The sequence below is a fragment of the Phoca vitulina genome, unplaced genomic scaffold (assembly GCF_004348235.1).
Source record: "Phoca vitulina isolate PV1807 unplaced genomic scaffold, GSC_HSeal_1.0 scaffold2, whole genome shotgun sequence".
NCBI classification, from domain to species: Eukaryota; Metazoa; Chordata; class Mammalia; order Carnivora; family Phocidae; genus Phoca; species Phoca vitulina.
The window spans coordinates 97,966,080-97,988,051 of record NW_022589705.1 but is presented as its reverse complement, the minus strand read 5'-3'; the positions used below and the strand labels follow the sequence as shown (position 1 = coordinate 97,988,051).

The following is a 21,972-nucleotide window of genomic DNA, read 5'->3' as shown; positions in this document are numbered from 1 at the left end:
GAATGAGCCCAAACTTCAGAGCGCCTCCTTCTCAAGAAAGCTGCTAGCCTCTCACCAGTCCTGCAGTGGACGCTGCGAGCTTCACCGAGTTCCCAGAGAGACTGTTTGTCAAAGATGTGCTGTGGAGTCCATGTTTTGCAGCCTTGGTGGAAAAGGAATGGAGTTTTTGCAGTGAGGTTGGTACTTTGGGAGACCCCTGTCACCTCTCATCCATCAAGCCCCTGAAGACAGACGTCCTTGGATCCAGTGGTCACCGTCCTTGGTTCCCACGGCGCAGGCACATGAGATCCCTGCATTCTACGATGAACTACCATTGACAAAAATATGTCATCCCTTTGCCTCAGCAAACTCCAGCGCCATCGCTCTTGCCTTCATCCAAGGGTACCAGCTGGATGTACCACGTACATTCCTCAAGCGCTAGGAAAGAAGGCCCTCAATGGGTTTGCTTTTGCCATGGACAGTGGCCCATGTTTGATTCAGCTCCATTTAATGAGAAAGTCGTCCAGACCCAGAGATGGATTACCAACTCCCCATCAATCTCCAGGGCCTAATCTTATTACAAACCACCACAAATACAACCATAAAAGCCCTATTGATTGAGGCAGAGTTTGCTAATCCATCTGTCCCCATCCATTATTCCAGGTATAATTTTTCATTATCAGGATGGCATCTGATTCCTCACACATTAGTATACAGTGGCAATTACCAGGAGCAGAAAGAGCCCCTAAATTAGCAGGAACAATAACACCTGTCAGAAAAGGGAAGCAAGAACCCCACACAGCATGCTGTGCACTCTGGGACCATGTCTGAATTGCAAAGAATTTGAAGATGGATTCAATATTGACCTTGTAAATGGAGAGGAGAAAGTTTGTGTTTTCTTCCCTTTCTCGGGTGTATAGAGTGTACCTTCCCTTCAGGTGACATCGTTGTTCCCCGGGTCACAGCCTGCCTGACAGCTGGAGCAGACACTCTTCAAGGATTTTCTTGCCCAGGGTCAGTAGGATTTGTGGGACAGATGTTCCTACCTGCAGTATGTAATGTCCACAAGGGACCTGGCCTGAGGGGAGCACTACTTAAGGTGTGAGTAATATGGGAGAAATTAGTGAGGAAGGAGAGAATCTGAGGGGGATAACCTCCAAAGAACCCTGCCATTTGCGTGGGGCAGGGAAGACCAGTAGCTCTGACATCTGAGATCTGAACGTCCTTGTCTTTTTGCAAAATGCAGCTCCTTTTCAGCCTTGATGGAGAAAATTGAAAGACATGTGGCTGAAATAATTCTTTGGGTCCCCGGAGGGACTAAATTGATAAAATTCTCCCTGGAGTTTGGTTTCCAAAAATCAAGAATCCTGTCTAATTGAGTTCTCGAGGAAACTGTCACACAAAGTGATCTATTCCCAAGCCAACCTCACATGGACAAACCTGGCAGGGCAAAGCTGCCCATGGTTAACTGTTATGGTCCAGCTTGCTAAAGTGGACGTTGTGGCTGTCTTTGAAATCACCTTGGCAGTGGCCAGTGAAATTCTCAGAACTCAGGAAGCCTTTGATGATGGAGCATGAAGGTTCTAGTCTTCAGAACCAAAGGATTGCAGCTTGAGTCTCAGCTTTAACCAATCTTTCAAAATAGATATATATTCTATTTAATTTATAAGACAAACCACCCTGAGCTGTTCACGTGAATTAGAGGCCAGCAAACTATAAACTATGAGCGAAATTTGGCTGCTCTCTTTTTGTAAATAAAGTTTTATTGGAACATAGCCACACCCGTTTGTTTGCATATTATCCATGTTTGCTCTTGCCCTGTAACGGCCTGATGGGGAAGTTGCGACAGAGACCATACTGCCCACAAAGCCTAAAATATTTACTCTCTGGCCCTTCATGGCAAGGTTTGCCTACCCAGCATCCATGCGAAGACTTAAGGGATTTACACTGATGAAGAAGAAAGGACTCCTGGCATTTTGGGAGGACTAAATAACAGGGCAGATGATTGAAACAGGACACCACTTCTCACATGCTGTTCTGTTCTCTTCGTAGTAGCCAACCTCCCAGAGAGAAGAAGTGAGGAGGCATCCTTATGGATTTTCTATCTTCCAGCCTGCTTCTTATAAGTGTCATTCTTGCCACATGTCAAAAGGCCTGATCCTTGTTCCACCATCATGAGCATGGGGTCTATGGGATCTTCTTGTAGCTATTGCTCTTTTATGCACGAGCCCAGGGGCCCATCAGAACTCATGGGCCAGGCGTTGAAGCATAAGGCTGTTTGCCTTGCAAGTAAAGTATGTGAGGAGTAGTCAGATGTTTGCCTCTAGCTAGTTTTATGACCAGAATGTAGCTACAGATGGGTTAGTTTGGCTTTAGATGTTTGATCTTCTCTGAGGCTCTAGAGCAGAGAATTGCCTTTCATCCTGGCTCTGCCGAATGATGATGGGAAAGTCACTTTACTCCTCAGCATCAAGCTTCTCATCAGTCAGGCAGGTGCAAAAGTGCAGGATGGTGATGGATTCGGTTGATCACATGTGAAGACTTGGCAAGGTACCTGGCATAAAGAAGTCTTTCTAGAAAGCATAGCAGATGATCTTGGCTGGTTATTAACCCACTGATCATTTCCTCCAAAATTTAATTTGGTAAGTTCTATGGAGGAGTTGCACACTGAAGGCAGGAGAAGGGCCTCCAGAATAAGGCAAACCTTAGGATTATATCATTACCTTTCTCCCTGTTCCCCTGGTTTTTATTTTCTCCTTTTCAGTTATAAATGTAATATGTCACACAGCTACAGTTGTAAGGGACTGTGTTAGACTGTGTGTGGGGCTAGGGGTGAGTATGAAGAGGAAGAGGCCCCGTTCTTAAGGGGGCTCAGGGACTTATGAGGCCCTCGGGCAGAGGGCTGGTCTTCCATTCTCAGAGTCATCAGTGAGGGAGAGGTCCCTTGAGCCAACCGTTCTGCCCCCAGGCCTCAGTTTCTTACATCTATCAGAGGAGGAGAATCAGTGCTTTCCCATCCTCACCCACAGCGGGGAATGGGAGGTGATCAGACATCTAAGATGCAGCTGGTCATGGAACTCTTCCCTTCCAAGGACGTTTGCCACTGCAGATATTCAACCCAACAGAATTCCCATAGTAACAAGATGAGAGGTCAAAATCTAACAGTGCCCTGAGCCTCCTCTGGTCCTACAGATGTTGGGGAACGGATGGCACAGCACTCTGCTCTTGTGGGGCTCTCAATGCCTTCAGCTCGGCCTGACCTAGCAGTTGAACCAGCCCCCGCGTCCTCTTGGCTCACCCACTCACTGTGTACTTTTACATCGCCAGCCTCCATAAGCTGGATTCTCGTGACCTAGAAGATGGAAGGTTTAGCCCAAGGAATGAAGACTCAGTTCTTACCATGGGGATTGGGATGCAACCTGCCAACAAATGGCTGAGAAGTTTTTGCCATGGGCCTGGAGCACTTCCCGAGGGGTCTGTTCATGGAAGAGGTGGTGAGGCTCAAGAAGATGTAGAAGCTTGCTCTCCCCCAGGAATGTAGACGGGAGAGGTACCAGCCTCTACCTTGGAATAAAGGAGACCAAAACTGAGCTTAGAGAAAGTCAGAGCAAAAGCAGATTAATGAAGTTTGAGCTCAGAATCATATTATACTACTGTTCTTAGTATGGGCTTTGAGCCAGCAGATCCTATGTGAACCAAGGAATTTACACAAACTGGTCCATTTGGTTTTCACTTCCATAACTGATGATGATAGTATCTACCTTTGAGAGTTGTTACCAGGATAATTTGGATAATGCACCTCTGACAATTGTTACCACTTGTTGAGCATGCCTGAGATCACCATCATCACCACCACCATCATCACCGCCATCATCACCATCACCACCACCATCATCACCGCCATCATCACCATCACCACCACCATCACCACCACCATCATCACCATCACCATCCTTTCCAACCCTTCCTCTGCCAACAAGGTCTGAGTTGGGTGTTGGGGAAGCTGTTGAATAGTTAGGGATTTCTGAGGCTGGCGGGTACTCCATTGTTGATGAGACTGAGGGTGTTCCCTGTGGCATAACTAGCTGTCAGTCCTATGGGAAAACTGATTTGGCAGTCTTAGATGAAAAGGCAAACTGGCCTAGAGGTTTATGGCAGGTGCCACAACTTGGGCATAGATGTATGTGAAGCCATTGGCCAAAACCAGCAGTGAATGCTGCCATTTTAAAAAATGGGCACTAGATCACTTCTCAGCCTTTTGGCTAAGATCAAGTGAAAAAATGGGCACTAGAGAAGGGGGGGCACCGTGGCTGAGTTCGTCAAAACTGACAATGTTTGGCATGCAGTAGATGCTCTGTAACTGGTTCTTGAATCAGTGGATAAAAGAATAAATGAAGGGATTTCCATTACATTCATGTCTTCTCCAGTTTTCCTAGTGGTGCTTATCCTGTGGGCTCAGGAAGGGAATCCTCATGACAAACAGAAATAGCCCGGAAGACGGGCAAACAGGAAGAGAAAGCTTGTTTTCTGGTCATGCCAACTTTGAATCATTTATTAATAATTTCCCCCACGAGGATCATATTCAGTAGAGAGGTAACATCTGTTTGCGAGACTGTGTCCTTGGGAGACCGCCAGAAAAATCTTATATTCTGAAATCCTCCATGCTGGAACACACGTGCGTCTTGTTCTCACCCCAGGACCTGCTGGGTTCCTCGGGGTGATGGGCAGGCCTCTGCAGTTGGACCCCTGGAGTGGAGAGAGGCAAGTGCTTACACCTCCCAGGTGCAAGAACACAGGGAAATTAGCACTTCGGTGGGACGAGGGGCTGCCCCCTGCAGGGCTCACTGCAGAGCCCCCAGGACCTTTATGGCCCAGCTCCTCAGGTAGGGTTCTTCCTGATTAGAGGAGGACAGACAGGGCCTTTGCAGGTGGCTTTTATGGACCAGTGGCATCTGCCGAGCATGCCCCCAGTGTCTGTGTTCCAGGAAGGATGTGACATGTGTTGTCAGGAGGAACATAGCCTTGCCGCCCATCCCCTGCATCTGTGGTCAGTGGAAGGTGGTACAGGGGGTGGGGACAGAGGGACAGTGTAGGAGAGAATCCCTGTCCTCTGCTCTTCCTGTATGGGGTCAGCAGACCGCTCTCAGGTGGGGCTCAGGCTGCCCCGCTTCTGTCCCTGACTTGCTGTTTCCGCTCCTTACGCCCCGCACCATCCTACCCCATGCACACACACAGCAGACACAGGGCAGCGAGGCTAGACTGCAGATCCTTTTCTGGGCTTTGGGGAAGCATCAGCCGCTAGGCCTGGGTCTTTTATTCCTGGAACCTCATCAGGCAGTGAGCATCTTGGAGAGGACTCTGGAAAGAGGAAGATACTCCCCAGTGATCCAGGTAACCCCTGAGTCTTCCAGGAGGTCACCCCATGTTCACTCTCCCCTACCTTCCCAACAAATCCTGGGCTGCCTCGGCCCCTCCTATGTCAAGCCAGACCTGCTCCCACTCCAAGGCCTGTGCTCAGAATCGAGAACTTACCAGGTGGGAGGAGACAGAGGAAGAGTGACAGGTCCTGGGGGGCGTGCCTCAGCCTGAGCTCACCTGGGCCAGGTGAGGAGCTTGACAGGTGCAAGAAAGGACACAGCTGCCCGTGGGCCGGGTCACAGCTGGGGAGCCAAGAGACGCCGGGGCTGGGGCCTCCCTTCCTGGACTCCAGGTGACCGCAGCCCTGGTGCCAGCCCCTGCCGTGGGGAAGGAGAGACCCGAGTTGACAGGAGCAGGCCCCGCCCTTCCTGGGCTCCTTTGTCTCATGCCCCGGTCTCATGGCTGCCCTCCCCCTTCCTCTTTTCCAGGTCTGGCTGTTCATCAGATTATCACCATCACTGTCTCCCTCATCATGGTCATAGCTGCTCTGATTACAACTCTTGTCTTAAAAAACTGGTAAGGCTCCTCGGCCCCTCTGGCCTGGACATGGGGGCTGTGGGGGTCCCCCGGGAAGTGTGCACAGAGGGTTTCCTACTTTTCAGACCCGGCCCCACATTGCATCCCAGGGCATTGTTTTTCTCATTTGGGCCAGAGAACTGGGTGCAGCTCTTGGCCTTGCTGTAGTCTGCTCACCCTCAGCCCCACGGCGGCTTGGCCGGCCACAGGCGCCGTGCTCCCTGATACTGCCCTTGGGGGGCGCGCCCCTGATACTGCCCTTGGGGGGCGCGCCCCTGCATTTCTCTGCAGAATGCGAGTGAGCCCGGCCTCCATGACAGTTTCTCAGGCAGCAGGTGTTGGGGTTTCCGAAGCCCGTGTCTGCCTTCAAGTGTGCCTTTCGATGCCGCCCACCCAGCACGCCAGCAGCCCACCCCTCGCTGCCCCCAGCTGTCCAGGGGCCGTGCTCCGCCCACCGATTTGAATCCTTCCTTCCTCTTGCGGCCGCTCTGTGTCTGCTGAACTAGGTTATTGCTTTGCTCCAGGCAGCCTGTTTTTGCCTATTTCCTCCTGGAAATTGGCCTACTTTGAGGTTGGCCTTGCTAGGTGAACCCACCTGCAACACCCCTGGGAAAATCGGGGCACTGCTGGGTGACCCTGCTGCACACACCTCCGACGCCCCATCTGCCTGCAGCCCCTCCTCCAGCAAATGTGTCTCCTTTTCGCATCAAAGCTCGAACTCCCTTGTAGGGCAATACGCCCAAACGGTGCCCCCGTTGCCGGCAGGTGGTGACAGGAGGTCAAGTGGGGCTGATGGGCAGCAACTGCTCCCGAGGGTCCAGACAACGGAGATCCGAGAGAAAGCCAGTCTCCAGGGTTAGCAAAGGTGGCAGGGTGGGATTGGCACAACCCCTAAGGAGACCTCACAGCAAACCAGTGAGGCCTCCCGAAGGCCAGCAAACCCGAGACCCAGGGCGTTTTCTGGGACAGGTGATGAGGACGACCCTCAGCTCACCACAGGGCATCTTGGGCAGGGGCTGGTCCTGGTCTGGAGCCCAGGACCACATGGATGTGTGGCTGGACAAATCCCATCAACCATCTTGACGGCCCCCAGAGGAGACGGAGGAGGCTGTCGCCTCTTGGTTTCCCACATTTGGGTTTGCAGCGAAGCCTCAGAGAGTTCTTCTGGGGAGGACAACCCAGGCAGTGGATGAGGGGGTTCCACGACCTTGAGGGGGGTCCCCTGGGTTTGCATGTATCTTCCCACCTTTGTTTATGGGGTGGGGCTTCTGCGCCAGGAACCAGGGCTCCTCTCACTGGAAAGATGAGATAGGGCATGTCCGTGACTTACAGGAAGATGGGCTCATGGACCCTTGCCCCTCACGGCCGCTTCCTTCTGCACTGGCTCTGAGCACAGCAGGGAGGAGGAGGAGGGAAACTGGTTCCCCAAACTGGGGGCTCCCCAAATTTCCTCCTAGCTGCCCTCCTCCACTGGGATGGGACTTCCACTTATCCTTCTTGTGACTTGCCGGAAGTGCCTGGGAGAGGTCACCGATGATCTGCTCCCCCAGATCGCTTGGCTGACAAGGATGGGACTCCCGTGTCCCTCCTTGGTGGCGCTGGGAAGGCTCTGTGGTTCAGAGGAACAGCACAGGATCCATGGGGCATGCACAACAGTTCTCTCCATAGACCTGATACCCGTGAAGAATGGACGATCCACGTTCATTTCCAACTTGGGAGCGTGGGCAGGGGCAGGGCTGAGGACGCGGGGCTCCCCACTTAATAATTCTCCCCAAAGATGGTTGCATAGTCCCTTCCAGAATGAGCCACCAGACCAACCGCGCCTGTACCCATCCCCTCATGGGGAAACCGAGTCGGCACCCCTGCCTGGCTGACACCCTTCGGCCAGACGAGGCCTCAGCTCTGGGATAACGCAGCTCAGAAACTTATCTCGTAATCTGCCCTGCAGTAATGGCCAGATTTAAAATTCAAATTCTATTAACAAAAAAAGAGAGAGAGAGAGTGAGCTGATTGTTTGATTGTGGTTGATCTTTCTGAAGAGGCTGGGAGTTACCATCTAATATTAAATGATGGATAATTCATGCCCAGAGGCGAAGGCTCCGTAGTCTGAGTGCTGGCTTTTGGCATCTGCCCGCCGCACCCCCACCCCGAATCCTCTGTCTTCCAGCTGTGCCCAAAGCGGGAACACGCGTCGGAAGAGCCACCAGCGGAAGATCAACCAGCAGGAGGAGAGCTGCCAGAACCTGACGGACTTCACCCCTGCCCGGGTGCCCAGCAGCCTGGACATATTCACAGCCTATAATGAGACCCTCCAGTGCTCCCACGAATGTGTCCGGGCGTCCGCACCCGTGTACACCGACGAGACGCTGCACCCGACGGCCGACTACAAATCCACGTTTAACGGGAACCGGTAAGCTCAGGCCTGGGCCAGGCCCTCCGCCACAGCATCGTCGACCTGGGGTGGGGGCACCCTTCACGTGTCTTTGGGGGGCCGAGCAAATGCATGCAGCTGGTCTGGGGAAACGGGAGGGGCGGGGTAGACGGAAGGAGGTGTTTCACCAGCCAGAGACAGAACCCAGCAGCAGCCCCGCTCGCTTCCGGACCGCACCCTTGCAGAGCGGGCAGAAGGCCCTCCCCACCCTGGACGCCACGTGCCGGGGGCTGAGCAGGCATCCTGGCCGGCTTTGTGGCACCGGGCCTCCTGATATCAACACACTCCCCGTCAGTCTCTCTGAACGCCCATCAATAAAATGTCAGCAGCGCATCTTGCAAAAATATCAAATACCAAATTCCTGGTTATTCAATGCTCTTTTTTTATTATTAATGGGTAATCCTTCCAAGAAGACATGACCCTAAAACCATCCCTGGGAACATTTAAGAAACCCTCGAGTCAGCTTCCGAGGGTTTATCCGGAATTAGATGAAAATATCAATAAGCTATTTTTTTTTTAAGTGAGCATGCGCATATGCATCATTTTGTAAATTAAAAAAAAAAAATTCTCCAACCACTGAAACATCTTAGGAAGAAATGAGTAGGAAACCAGGTGGACCCGAGGGACCCGCTGTCAGCAGCAGGAGTAGCTGTGAAAGCCCAGGGGGCCCAAAAGCGTTCCTCCCAGAACCCAGGTTGAGGAGACTCAGGGTGACGTTTAGCTGTGCTGCCCATAGCTCACGGGTCCTCATCCGGCCGTGAGAGTGGGGGTCCTTCCTTAAGCTCCTCCTCTTGCATCTCTGCATTGGACTCCGCGATATTCCCTGGGATGCTCCCCTCCCAGCCCAGGAGAGTGGAGAGCAGGGGCCTCAGGACTGTCCTTGCAGCCCACATTGCTTGGACTCAGCGACATTTGGGGAGCTCCTCGGTTGCATCGCAGCCTTCCAGAAGGCCTAGTTCACAAAGAATCGGCAAGAGGATTTTCAAACCATTTCACTGAACGCACGTGTTTCGGTTTGGCTATGAGTGCTGGCCAACGAGTGTTTCAGTTTGGGGAACGGGGGCTGGGTTGCCAAGTGACCATCACTGTTCCCACTGGTCCCCCTTTGGCCCTGCCCTGTCCACGTGCAAGGTGGGCGCACTGAGCCCTGGCTCGGAGGCAGTGGGTGGAATGGGTTCTTGCTTTTTGGCCTAAGGCAATGCTCTGTTGGCTCTCCCTGGCCTTTGGAAATGGTAGCTTAGGTCTCAAAGGTGACAAGTGACAGGAGACCCATTTCAGGAGTCAGGCCCTGCTCACTCCATCATGTACAGTAAAGTGGGTGGAATCCTTGCCCTTGGAGGGGGAGACCCCAAGCTTTGGGCTTGTCCCGCAAATTCAAAAAGTAAAAATTAAATGTCTTCTGTGCATGGCTCCTTCAGGCTCTGTGTCCTCCAGGGCCTTCCAGGGTGGACGTGAGTGTTAGCTGGCCACAGGGAGAGGGGCCCCCTTCCTGCCGAAGGCCAGTGGGTCCCAGCTGAGCATTACCTTTCTGCGTCCTTTTCGACTCAAGAAGCCAGTTTCCGGCAGTAGGCCTCAGGCGGCCTGCTTGTCCGGTGTTCTGTACGAGTGCACGCAAGCCCGTTTTTCTGATCGCTGCAGACCCTCTTCTTCTGATCGGCATCTTATTCCTGTGGCCTTTGTGTCTGAGAAATGGTTTGAAATCTCCTGCTGACTGGCCGAAGTCTTGTTTACCTCCTGGGGGCAGGGCAGACGCCATGTGTCTGTTTTATGGTACGTACCTCTTTTTTTGGACATCGATCAATTTTTTTCCCCCCTTTGCCTCACCTTCCTCACCCCCGCCTCCACTCTGGGACAACTGGGAGCCCTTCTGGACATGGCAGGTGCAATTCCAATGGCGTTGCCATCCCGAATGCGAGCCAGGAGGGCTGGGCTTGTGGTCTCTCTGCTGCACTTGTTAGAAATGTCCCCGTGGAGGGAGGGACAGACACCCAGGAGTGGCAGCGCCGTCCCAGCCCCAGGGAAGGCCCCAGCCGGCAGGGAAACCTGGCCTCTCAACAGACAGAGGCCAGGGCAGCGGCTACGCGGGCGGCATCACATCTGCATCGGATGTCTCTCCGTCGGGGCGGGTGGGGGGTGGGCGGAGGAGGACTCGAAGCAGAATTAAAACACAATCTTGGAATATAAAAATAAGAGATAAGAAGGGAAAAGATAAAGGAAGGAAGCAAAGAGTTGAGACATCTACTAATTTGAAGCCAGGGACCAGCACCAAAACAGGATGAATTTTCCACGCTCTGCTGAATAGGAACATTCGGTTTGCTTTCAGTGATATTAACTTTAATGCTAACAGTAAATTGCTTTCTTCTGCACCGAGTCTCCCGAACACTCAGGCTGCTGGGGGAGAAAGTGCATTTTGCCCCCATGACTGCACGTTGTCTCCACACAGTCAATAGATGCAACCCGGACTTTGGGCTTTTTGGTCTTGTTTTTCTTTTTGATGTTGGGTTTTCTAAGGATCCTCATTTTTTTCTCAAACACAGATACTCTGTGACATCAGATCCCTTCCCTGAGTAGGGAACCCAGGTCCTAGGATGGGTTATCGATATTTGAGAATACTTGCTTCTTCCTTCTGCCCGCCTTCTGAGGCAGGAATCATCATCAGAGTGGGTGGGAGGTGTTTCCTGGGGGCGCCCGTGTGCCCCTTGGGGGGCTCGGCTCGCAGCACGAAGCCAGGGGCTGGAGGAACCCACGGCTTTCAGAAGTAGGAGTGAGCGGGTCGGTCCTAATCCAGCCCTCGTGAATCAAGTGTTTGCTCCAAATCAAATCTCTAGCCCTCGCTTCCTGTCCTGAAGCCAAAACGACCTGCTTAGCATGATGTGCAGCTACCGGGCAAAGAAATGTGAGTAGACGGGAATGGAAAGCGCTCCTCCCCACCCCCACAAAAGGCCTTTGTTGAGACCGTGCAGGCAAGTTAGGTGAGGCGCACTCTGTCCCCAGCCATTCAAGGGCCAGATGCGCCTGCATGGCCCATCCATCAGAACCTGGTGCCTTGGTCTGCCTCAATGTGACTCACCTCATTAAGGCCAGGGACAAAGCTCCCTTTGGAGTTCCGACCAGGCTAGCAACAGGGAGCTTCTTATCAGCAGCGGAGTTCCCGCCTGTCTGGTGAACCCTCTGCAGGATGGCCCGGTGGTCACCAGTATCCCTGTTAGGATTTTAAAAATGCATAAAAACATAAGACATTGATCTGGCCCTGCACGTCAAGGGTTGTGCTCCCTTCCTTCAAGAGCTGCAGGCTCACAGCCTGGAGGTGGGCATGCTCTTCACTCCAGGGAGCTCCCCCCCACCAGCGGGGGCTGGGCGGCAGGTTCCCTGAGGTGGACTTTCAGGGGGACACTTACGGAGCACTCTTGACATCTAGGGACTCATACTGTCCTCCCAGAAATGCCACTTTACAGAGAGGAAACTGAGGCACGAAGCAGTTAAGTGACTTGCCTGGGGTCAGTCAGGTTGCTCGTGGTGGGGCGGATCAGCCCAAGGCGGCCTGGCTCTCTCTCGGTTGCAGCCCCCTGCGCTATCCCTCTGTCCCCTGTGCCACCCCCAGCCCGGCCTCAAGTGGGAGGAGAGTTGGTGCAACTGGAGGTGGGCTCTCCCAGCAAACTGGCGTCCTGGGACATTCAGCTCAGTTCTGCAGACGGGAGATCAGCTCCTGAGCACCCAACAGCCTGAGCCACCAGCCTCCTCACCCACATTGGAACCAGGAGTCACAGCCCTGACTTAAAAAAAAAAAAAAATGGTAGAAAAGTGCTTTTATGGATTCCTGTGCTCCAGAAAGCTCTTCAGTCCCAGTTCTCTCTTCTAGCAACTCAGGCATCACAGGACCCCCGCAAGCTGTTGGTGGGCTCACCCCATCTGCCACTCCCAGGTGGGCCCTGCCTGGACCACGTTCCTCTCAGGCTGTCTGGACCCCCACCTGCCAGGTCGTCCTAGGAACTGTCTCAGGACCACCTCCATTCGCAGGAAGGGACACATCTGTGTCCGAAGAGCTTGACCCGCTCACTGTGGACCCCAGGCGGGCCGTTCGGGGAGGTGAGAAGAGCTGAGACAGGACCTCCTCTGAGTCCGGCCACATGTAGCAGCCACACCTGGTGGCAGACACAGACCAGGAGGGCTCCACAAACAGTCTTGTTAGCCTTTGATAAATGCTTAGAGATTCCTTCACCACGTGCCGGACAGACCGGTTATCACTCACTGGGAGGAAAGCATTTGGATTCTAAGTCTCCCTGATTCTTGCAGTTAATGCCTGGACATGAGCATCGAGCAGAGAATGGCCAGGAAGATCGCTCAGATTTACTGAGGTACTTATTGTCCCTTAAATAAATAGCAATTAATACTAAAACATTTAATTAAGGTTTAGGAGCCGGCGGAGATACTCATCTCCTGTGTAGTTGCTGAGCCCCTCCGAATGCGTTTGTCATGATGACAGAGCAGTTTGTTACCACACCGTCTTGTCCGCTCGCGCTGACCCCCATGTACACGTGGGACCCGAAAGTGGCCCAGTGCGCTGCCCTGCGGGCGGGTTGTCCCGGACTCAGGCACACCTGTCTGGGCAGATGTTCACTCTGTCGCCCTGATTCGGCCTCTGTAGTCGATTCTGGCAAATTCCTGCCTCAGACCACCTCCACAGTGGCACCCAGTTGTCCTGACCTTCCTGCCCACCGAGGAAAGGGGCCAAGGACACATGCCCGCCCTTGGCTCTCGGGCTAATTTCCTGTCATTTTTCACATAACAAGTAAACTTCAGAAAACCTCATTAGTGTTCAGATCTTTGCATTTGCCAAGGCTACTTTATTCCCAACTGAGCCCGAAAAGTAATAAAAGTTCTCGCATCTGAAGCCAGTAAGAAATAAATCATGTGTTATTATTATTTTCAAAAACACACTGAAGACATAACTAATAAAAACCGAGAAATGCACCTGAGCCTTCCCGCTTTGTTCTAAAAAAAAAAAAAAAAAAATTAACAGAATACCCAGCTTTTGCAATTCAGAGGAACAGTGTTTTCAAAGCAACGTGCAGACCGCGCTGCAAACTGGTCTGTCTCAGCCGAGCACCAGCAGCAAGGCAAACCTGGCGGCTAAGTACCCCTTTCAGGACGCAGCAGCCCCTGGCACTGGGTGCTCTTGCCACGGTGCGTTCCTTGTTTTGCAAAAGCAGACACTCATCTCTGAGCCTGGGACCCACCGTGTGGTCTGCGGCTGGCGGGGCCCGGCAAAGCCCAGAATCTCCTTCCAGGCAGCAGGGAGCACTAGTTTCTCCAAAGTCAGAATTCATCCCAGGTCCCAGTCTCTCAGATCACTTTGCAGCACGCTGCTTCCCTTTCTGGCCGGGAACCAGGTGTGGATGCCCTCGCCATGTGTCTCCAGCCAGGACGTGGAGGGGCATGCTCCTTGGCTGTCTTTCCCATTGGCCTGGGATGCACGGCCCTCTCAGGTCCCTCTCAGGGTTAGTGCCCAGCTGAGAGGGTCATACACCGAGCCTTGGGAACAGAAAGCCGAAGCCCTCCCGTGAGCTGAGTGCCAGCAGCAGGAACGTGGGGCGGGCGTGGAAGGTCACGCCCCTGCTCCCGGCCTGACGGGGTGATGCCGCCCTTGCCGGAGACCCTTGCAGGGAACCCACCCACCTCTGCAGGAAGCCAGCATTGCTGTTCAGGTGGAACGCAGGGCACAGAGTGGAGCCATCTCCCTGCCCCTCTCTCTCTGCCTCTCTCGTCCTGAGACAGACGCCGGTAGGTTTGGAAGAGGCTCCCTCCCCGGCAGCGCAAGGGCCCCTCCGTCTGTCCCCGGATGCGGTAGTCAGAACGCACCTGCACGCAGCGCCTGAAGGTCATGAGTCTCGGGGGCCGAGGACGAGGCTACTCCCACACATGCCTCTTCCCTGAGCTGCGTCCAGGACTGACGGTCCACTCCGGGCCAGGCACAGAGCTGGAGCCCCGGTGGACCTAGCAGGCACCCCGTGACTCCTGCAACGACACGTGGCGTGCACACACTGAGGAGAGCCCGCGTGGCTCGCCCTGTACCTGCAAAGTCCCACAACAGCGAGCTCGAATAGACAAAGATGAACTAGAGATCGCATTTAGGAGAGGAGGGGTTGTCCAGGAAGGCCTCCCCAGGGAGGTGACCGTCTGCAGGCACTCGAAGGACATGGAACGAGGAGGCAGGACCTTGTCCGGGGTCGGAAGCACTGAAGACGTGAGGTGGGACAGTGGCCGCATAAGCTCCATACGGAAGACCCCCCACGTGATGGCGGGCGCGAGGGAAGGGACGAGGCGGCACCTGTCACCTCCATCGGTCTGGTTACCGTCAGAATGAAGGACCTGAAGGTAGCCCTGCAGCGGTCCTCGCAGGAAACCGCCCCTCGTGAGGGGACAGCCGTCTGACAGGTGCTCCACCCCAGGACCCTCATGCCAGCGAGGAGGGGGCGCTGCTCAAACCAGAGAGGGTCCCAGGCCGCCGGAGCTGGGCCCGCGGTCACCAGGCACAGGCTTTCGTGTCCCCATATTTTTTTGTTGTGTATTTTTTAACTTTTAAAATTGCGGTAACATGTACCAAACACAGAATGGACCATTTCCGGTTCTTAACAGTGCGGTTCTGTGGCATCAGGCACATCGACAACGTGCATCCCTCACCACCACCTGTCTCCAGAACCTCCGCATCACCCCAAACTGGAACTCTGCCCCCATGAAACGCCGACCCCCCCCGACCCCCCCCAGCCCCTGGAGCCCCCTTCTCCTCTCAGGCTCTCTGCACTTGACTCCTCCTATGAGTGGAGTCAGGGAGCATTTGTCTCCACATTTTTTAGCTTTCCAAAAATTAGAATGAGGGCAGACATGCAGGAGGGACATTACTCTCCTCTTTAATGGCTTCGTTTTTTTGTTGTTGTTGTTGTTGTTTTTTAAAGATTTTATTTATTTATTTGAGACAGAGAGAATGAGAGAGAGAGAGCACATGAGAGGGGGGAGGGTCAGAGGGAGAAGCAGGCTCCTCGCCGAGCAGGGAGCCCGATGCGGGACTCGATCCAGGGACTCCAGGATCATGACCTGAGCCGAAGGCAGTCGCTTAACCAACTGAGCCACCCAGGCGCCCAGTGGCTTCGTTTTTTAAAGCACCCCCACCCACCCTAGAAAGTGGAGGTGAGCAGGGGCAGGGCACCGTTGGAGTGAAGCTGCCGAGGGTGGTCCGGCACCCACCTGACCAGATGTCCTATTTCTTTACACGAGATGACACCCTGCCTACAGCAGAGCGTGCAGTCCCTCGGGAGATGAGTAGACGTTCCATTTTAGGCCTCCTAGGGTTGCTCAAACGTGTCATACAGAGGTAGAAGGCAAGGTGAGGCGGCAGCCAGGGGCCCTGCCTTGTTGTCCAGACCAGGAGGGCTCCCGGAGGGGAAACGAGCCCCCTCACCCCCAACCCAAGCGGAGGAGAATGTCCGTGCTGAAGCTCCTGGTGCAAACGGTGCCGAGCAGGATGCTGCCTGCAGCCTCCCGCCGCCCCCAGCCTGGGCGCCCCGCAGCCCCCAGTCCCGGGGAGGACCACCCGGCAGGCTTCTTCAGTTCAGGACAAAGCACCCTACCCCCTCGGCTGTTGAGACAGAGGTAATGGGCCCAGGCCTGGCACAGGATCAGAGTCTCCGGGGGAGCTTGTAGAAACCCGTATCCACAGCCCTACCCGAGGACCTGCGTCTGGGCCTCTGGAGGGGGCTGCAGGTGTGTGTGTTTCCCCTCGTGAGGGGACAGCCGTCTGACTGGTGAAGTGCTCAGCAAGTGACGAGGACAGGGCCGGTCCTGCGGGGCCGGGAACCCCCGCGGACTTGCCAGAGCTCCAGCCCACGGCCTCTGGGCTTTATTTTGGAATTACTGCCCCCCATCTAGTTGTCTCAGCGGCATAGATGAGCGTGCAGAGTCCTCCCCCTTTGTACTGCCTGAGGGTCCTCATTTCCTGTAGTTGTGAGCTGGGGGGGGGGCGCTCCAAGTGACAGCAGAGAGAAATAGTGCCCCATCCTTCCAGCAGAAGTGCCTCCAGGCTGAGCCATGGCGTGTTCCAACGCCCCTGGCCATGCCCAGAACAGCCGCGGGTCTCTGACTCTCTGGGAGATGCTGACCTCTGGGGTCTGTCACTGAGGCGGGAAGACTCTGGGGTTCCTACTTTCTGAGACTAGGTATGCCCAGGTTGGGAAGAGCTGCCCTTCTTTGCAGTCAGCTGACTTGGCTTGCAAGCACTCGTCTTCTTTCTTTCTTCAGCAAGATCACCTCTTGGGGAGACCCAGGGGTCAGTTTTTCTGATGCAACCGGTTAATCTCCCCAAGTCCCAGCCTCAGTGAGCCTCCAGCTGAGCAGTGGGCTGAAATGGAGCCCATTGCTTCCTGCCATCCAGGAATGGGGCGGGCGGCATCTGCTCCTGGTGGGCAGGCGCTGAGAAGGGGGTCAGCCTGGCACTGGGTGCATGCAGTCGCTTGCAGGCTTGTGGTGCACGGCCCCCTCGTAGTTAACGCAGGGGTGGTCCCAGCCCCTCTTAGGAAGCCCAGACCCACTCCTGTTGCGGGCAGAAGCAACAGCTCCACCATCAACTTCTGTGATTAGCACGAGGTCCCTGGGACTCCTAGCATGTGCTCCAATCCCCGGTGCCCAGGACAGGAGACCCCGGTGTCTGCAAGCCAGCAAGGCTCAGAGGGGCTCTACAGACTCATCCTGCCCTTGGCTCCCTGCTATTTAATCTCTTCTTGTTTTCTTTCCACACAGGATTCCGTTGGTGAACCTGTAAAAAAAATAAATAAATAAAATTTAAAAAAAATTAAAACACACACACACACACACACATACACACAAAACCTAAAACTAAACTCTCTACGGGGAGGGTCCCCATACCTACCGCTTCAGTTTGCCGGTGGGGAGCTCAAAGAGCAGGACGCTATAGGCCAAATATATTTTTATAAAAATGCTCACGCCTATGGGGGACTGCCTTCTGCCAGAGTTGTCTTTGGAGAGCAGAAAGAAGAAAAGCAAGGAAGAAGCTGGAGACAGAGAAGAAAGGCCAGCAGGAAGCACCTGGAGCCTGGGATTTGAACTGATTCTGAACCTTTGCCAATAATACCATTATGTGCCATGTACTGACCCGAAGGACTTGGTGACCAAGGTGAAGCCAAGCGAACCACGCGTAGAAATCTTACCGAAAACGGGGTGGGAATCTTCCAATAGAGTCGCTATTTCTGGTTAATATACATATATAAATATATAAATACACACAGACACACACACACACACTTTTTTTGTACTGTAGCAATTTTTGAAGATCTTCAATGTTCCTTTTTAAAAAAAAAATGTTATCGGTTACAGAATCTGATTTATTTAACACGCTTAGTACGAACAGAATAAACTGGTGTTTTCTACTTTGGCAACATACCGCACACACAGGAACACACGCACACGCACACACACACACGCATATATATGCATATATTGGAAATGCAGTTCCACGAGTGAGCATATTCCTTCTGGTGACCGGGTATCCCATTGCCATCCATCCCGGGGGACAGCCTGGACCCACGCCAACAGACCCCCCAGTGACACATCCTGCATTCGCTGGTATTTGGTGAGTGGCACTAGATGTATACTTTATTATCTTGGGCCAGAATTAAGAATGTCATGGTTTTATATACATACATATATATATAGAGAGAGAGACATAAATACGATCTTTTTTTTTTTTTCATTTAATCGTTTGAAGAAACTACCTAACAGCCACGCACACATTTATGTAGCTGGCTGCTTACAAACGGGGCTGAGCGTCAGCTTGGGTGGGTGGTGGATTCTTGACCATCTTTGTGTCCTATAAGCATAGACCGAATTAAAGAAAGTTTTCCAGTTCCAAAAATTAAAGGAATATATCCTTATAATGTGTGTGCGTACGTCAGAACAGAACTCAAAAATACACAAGGGCCCCCGTTCATTTGAGAATGAGAAATAATTCCACGTGCAAAGGATCCAGGCTGCTCCCACGGGAGCTGTGCCCTATAGCGTGTTTCCCATTTGTCTCCCACACGTTGCTGGACAAGTCACTGCTCTTTCTAGAACCCAAGCCTGGCTTTGAGTCTTGCTGGGGACTGTAGCAAAGATGCTCTCTCGCGCTGGTGCTGGTTGGTCAACATCTGTGTTTTTGCCATCAAGAATCCCACAGTGGGGTTTCCCGGTGGAAATAGGGGCTCGAGGCTGGAGCCTCGGGACAGGGAATCCCAACCACACATACTTCATTAGAAATGCTGCCATGTCTGGGGCGGGCAGTTCCCTCCCAATCCCGGCCACATAATGGCGCCCTGGTGTCCCATCGTGCTGTGTATAGGGGGCACTGTGAGGGATGGGAGGCTCCGTCGGACACTGTTTTCTCCTCACAGGGATCCCAGGTTAGGTGCTGGTGGCCTGCCTTCTATGAATGGCCCACGTGTGACTTTGATTTCACCAGGAGGGTGTGGGAGCCCATCTCGTGAAATGCCCTGCAGACCAGGTCGAAAGGTTGAAGGTCAGGTGGGCAGAAAACCTTGTGCCCACTGACTGGCCAGGCTGGTGACCTCTTTCTTCCATCGGGCTCAGTCTCCCTCTACAACACCTTGAAACATGCTTCTGCGCCTCCTGGGATCTGGGAGACCAAAGCGATGCCAGGGAAGGAAGAAACCATAGTGCTAGGTCTGTGTTGTTTGGAATTGCTCGCCACATGGGGAAGTCCGATTTTTGGTTTGGGTTTTGGTTTTGTCATTTCCCCCCAAAGCTTCGGCACGTGTGGAGACCGCACGCGCCTGCCACTGGCGTCGCCAGGTTCCCAGGGCTCACCTGCATGGCGCTGGAAGGCACACCTCTCTCCGTCCATCACCCCGCTCATCCATCCCATTACCTGAAGGTTTTTGGAGGTGGCACGGGGGCCTTCCTGACTCAGGTGGGCACAGCTCAGTGAGTGCAAGGCAAGGGCTGTCCGCGCCCGCGGGGGCAACGGAAGCTACCCTCTGCTCTCCGACACCCTGAGCTCCAGGGAGCCCGAGCGAGAAGGACGTGGCGGCAGGGGGCCTATTTGCTCACCGACAGCAGGAACCCGGGATTCCTGATGATGCCGCAATTTGGCGTCCACCCCTCCCGTCCGACTGCTGCTCAGCCCCTTCCTCGGACCTCGGGCTGCACTCCCGACACCCGAACTCTTTCCAGAGCACCATGTGTTGCCGAGCTTTCGAAGGAAGCTTAAAATAACTAAGCCCCCCAGACACAGAGAGCCCTGCTGGGCACGCGCTCAGGGCATGGCCGGGCGCCCCACACGCGCACGGCCCGCACATGTTTGCACGTCCCCACCAGGAAGTCTGCTGTGAGCTGACATCTGGCAAGGCAAATCCACCTCGGGGAGGCTACTGTTGCAGGATGATTGAGGGAGTGTGTGTAGGGATTTTAGCTTTTAAATGGTCACCTGGAAACGTGGAAGCATCATCTCTGTACAAGGGGATGATAACGGAAAGCGAGAAGGCTTAGGAATTCAGTTCTGCCCGTGAGAACGTCTATAAGGTGAGACTGGGCAGGCGTTTCCGGAGTGAGGCCCTAGGCACGCAGGTCCGGGCGTTCTGTGTGTCCATGTGGAGGCTGTGTCCAGGCCGTCTGTCCGTAGCCTGGGGCCACGCTCTGCTTGGCCTCTGCTCTCCTCAGCCTCCCTCCATCTGCTGGGTCCTCACATTTGCTGTAGATTTTTTTTGTCCCTCAACAGAAGTACTCAAAGGAAGAGATTATAGTTTGGTAAGTCCCCCAATTTTTGTCCACCTCCGTCTCATCCCTTCAGTGACTGAAATCCGTGGTTGTGGCCCCTGCCACACACAGACCACTGCCCATCGTCTACCATAAAACTTTCTGAACAATTAGGCTGGGCGTTGGGCACTCTGCTGTCCAGTCCAGCCTGTTTCTAGGTTTAATTACTTCTAATCTTTGTGCATTTGTCATTTTTATCTGGTTGAAATAATGGGTGTAATTACTTTTGTTGACAAACTCTGAGTGCCGAGGGGAAGGGGCTCCAGGCTCAGCCGGGAAGGCTTCTTGGTCATTCCCCACTGGGCTCGGATTCCAGCAGCATCCAGGGCAAAGCCGGGCCGTGTGCCCACCGCATCTTCCTCCTCGGTTGCAGCCTGCTCACACTCAGTGTGGAAGTGTGGGGACCCCTCACGCACGTCGGAGGGCTGTTAGTCTCCATAGTCAGTGTCCTTCCTGTGTGGGAAGTAGACACCTCTTAGGAAGCCTTGGTTTCTCCCAAGTGTTTCTGGTCCTTCCCCATCTTGAGTTTGGGTGGACATCTCATGCTGCATTTGACTAGATGTTTATCTCAGTCCTTCATGGAGCATTTGAAACTCAGAAACCTGGACCTATCAGCAAATCCCACCAACTCTGAATTTGACCCCCAGGAATTCAGTAGTTACCCCCGTGACCTTGACATCTTTGAGCACTCTTCCTTCTCACAGATACATTGCTCTTTCTCAGCCACATTTCAGCGTCAGGCAGAATCTTCTGTCTAGGCTTTAGTCTTCAGGAATTTTGTGTGAGGATGTCCATTCCCATTTGTCATATTAAGAAAAGCACATAATGGAGAACTGACCCTTTTGCCTTGTAAGGTCTCCATGTGACTCTTACTGCCCATGGAGTTACTCCATCTTATTTTGTTTCTTCTCCCAGATGGTCCAGTATCATCAGCAGCTCAGGAAGCTGGGCTGATCCCAGTCTCTTGGGAGATAAGACGAGGAGCCAGGGCTGGGACCTGCAGCCCTGTCAGGTCTGGCTGGGTCTTCCCATGACTTTCATCTCAGCGCATGGCATCAGTACATACCTTTCTTTGTCCATATTGTGACACCATCATCTTTTCTCAACAGGGAGGTCCCAGCATGAGTGAGTGTCGGCACTCCCCTGAGGTGTCTTCCCCCCGCCCTGTCTCCACCGAGTCACCCCACACGTCACAGTGGGGAAGGGCACTGGGGTCATTCTTGTTTCACTGCATGAGTCCCTTAAGAAGACACTACTCACAGATGCAGTTGGAAGAGAAGCGATTCTTTGTGGCTTGCCAGAACTTGCCATTCACCTGCTCATGCAAAGGCTTGAACTCCTGTCATGCTGGCCACACAGTCCTGCCCTCATGGGTTTTACTTTCTACTCTAGGAGGAGGCCGATAATTAACATAGAAGCCAAAAACAGTGATTTCCAGAGAGAAGGATAAGTGATAGGAAGAGAATGGGGCAAAGTGATGGCAGGAAGAGAAGAGGGGGCTGTCCGCATCTCCTGGGAATGGTCAGTTGCTTAATGAGGGCTGGTCTGAGGTTTAAGAGAATAAGGAAGCCTTGCTCCTACCTCCTGGATGGAAATGCAGTGCAGTGCCAAGGAGGAGATGCCCCAGTCATTACAAACCATCCACCTTGTTTCTCACCAAACCCCTCGTCATTCTAGCCAGGAGTGGCCCTGCAGGGGAGGCAGGGAGGCAAGGCTATGAACTTCTCTCTTCCTCGAGCGCTGCCTCTCTCCATGGACCCCTTCCCGTGCACATACATACATTGTCGACTCTTAGCTAGGTCAACCAA

General features: G+C 53.5%; 1 protein-coding gene across 2 annotated transcripts in view; it reads left to right on the top strand.

The window, feature by feature from the left end:
* AJAP1 (adherens junctions associated protein 1) overlaps nt 1-17,158 on the top strand; it is a 118,096-nt gene extending 100,938 nt beyond the window's left edge. The window contains exons 3-6 of one of the 2 annotated variants that reach the window (XR_004298154.1): nt 5,826-5,913; nt 8,081-8,323; nt 9,983-10,114; nt 17,135-17,158. Coding sequence is in view for 1 of the 2 variants with exons in the window: in XM_032395038.1 (XP_032250929.1) it covers nt 5,826-5,913; nt 8,081-8,323; nt 9,983-10,055 (404 nt within the window). In the remaining variant the exon portion in view is untranslated. Of the gene's footprint in view, nt 1-5,825; nt 5,914-8,080; nt 8,324-9,982; nt 10,419-17,134 lie in introns of those variants that run through there. The other variant, XM_032395038.1, reaches the window with a different exon arrangement.
* Nucleotides 17,159-21,972: the final 4,814 nt, after the last annotated feature.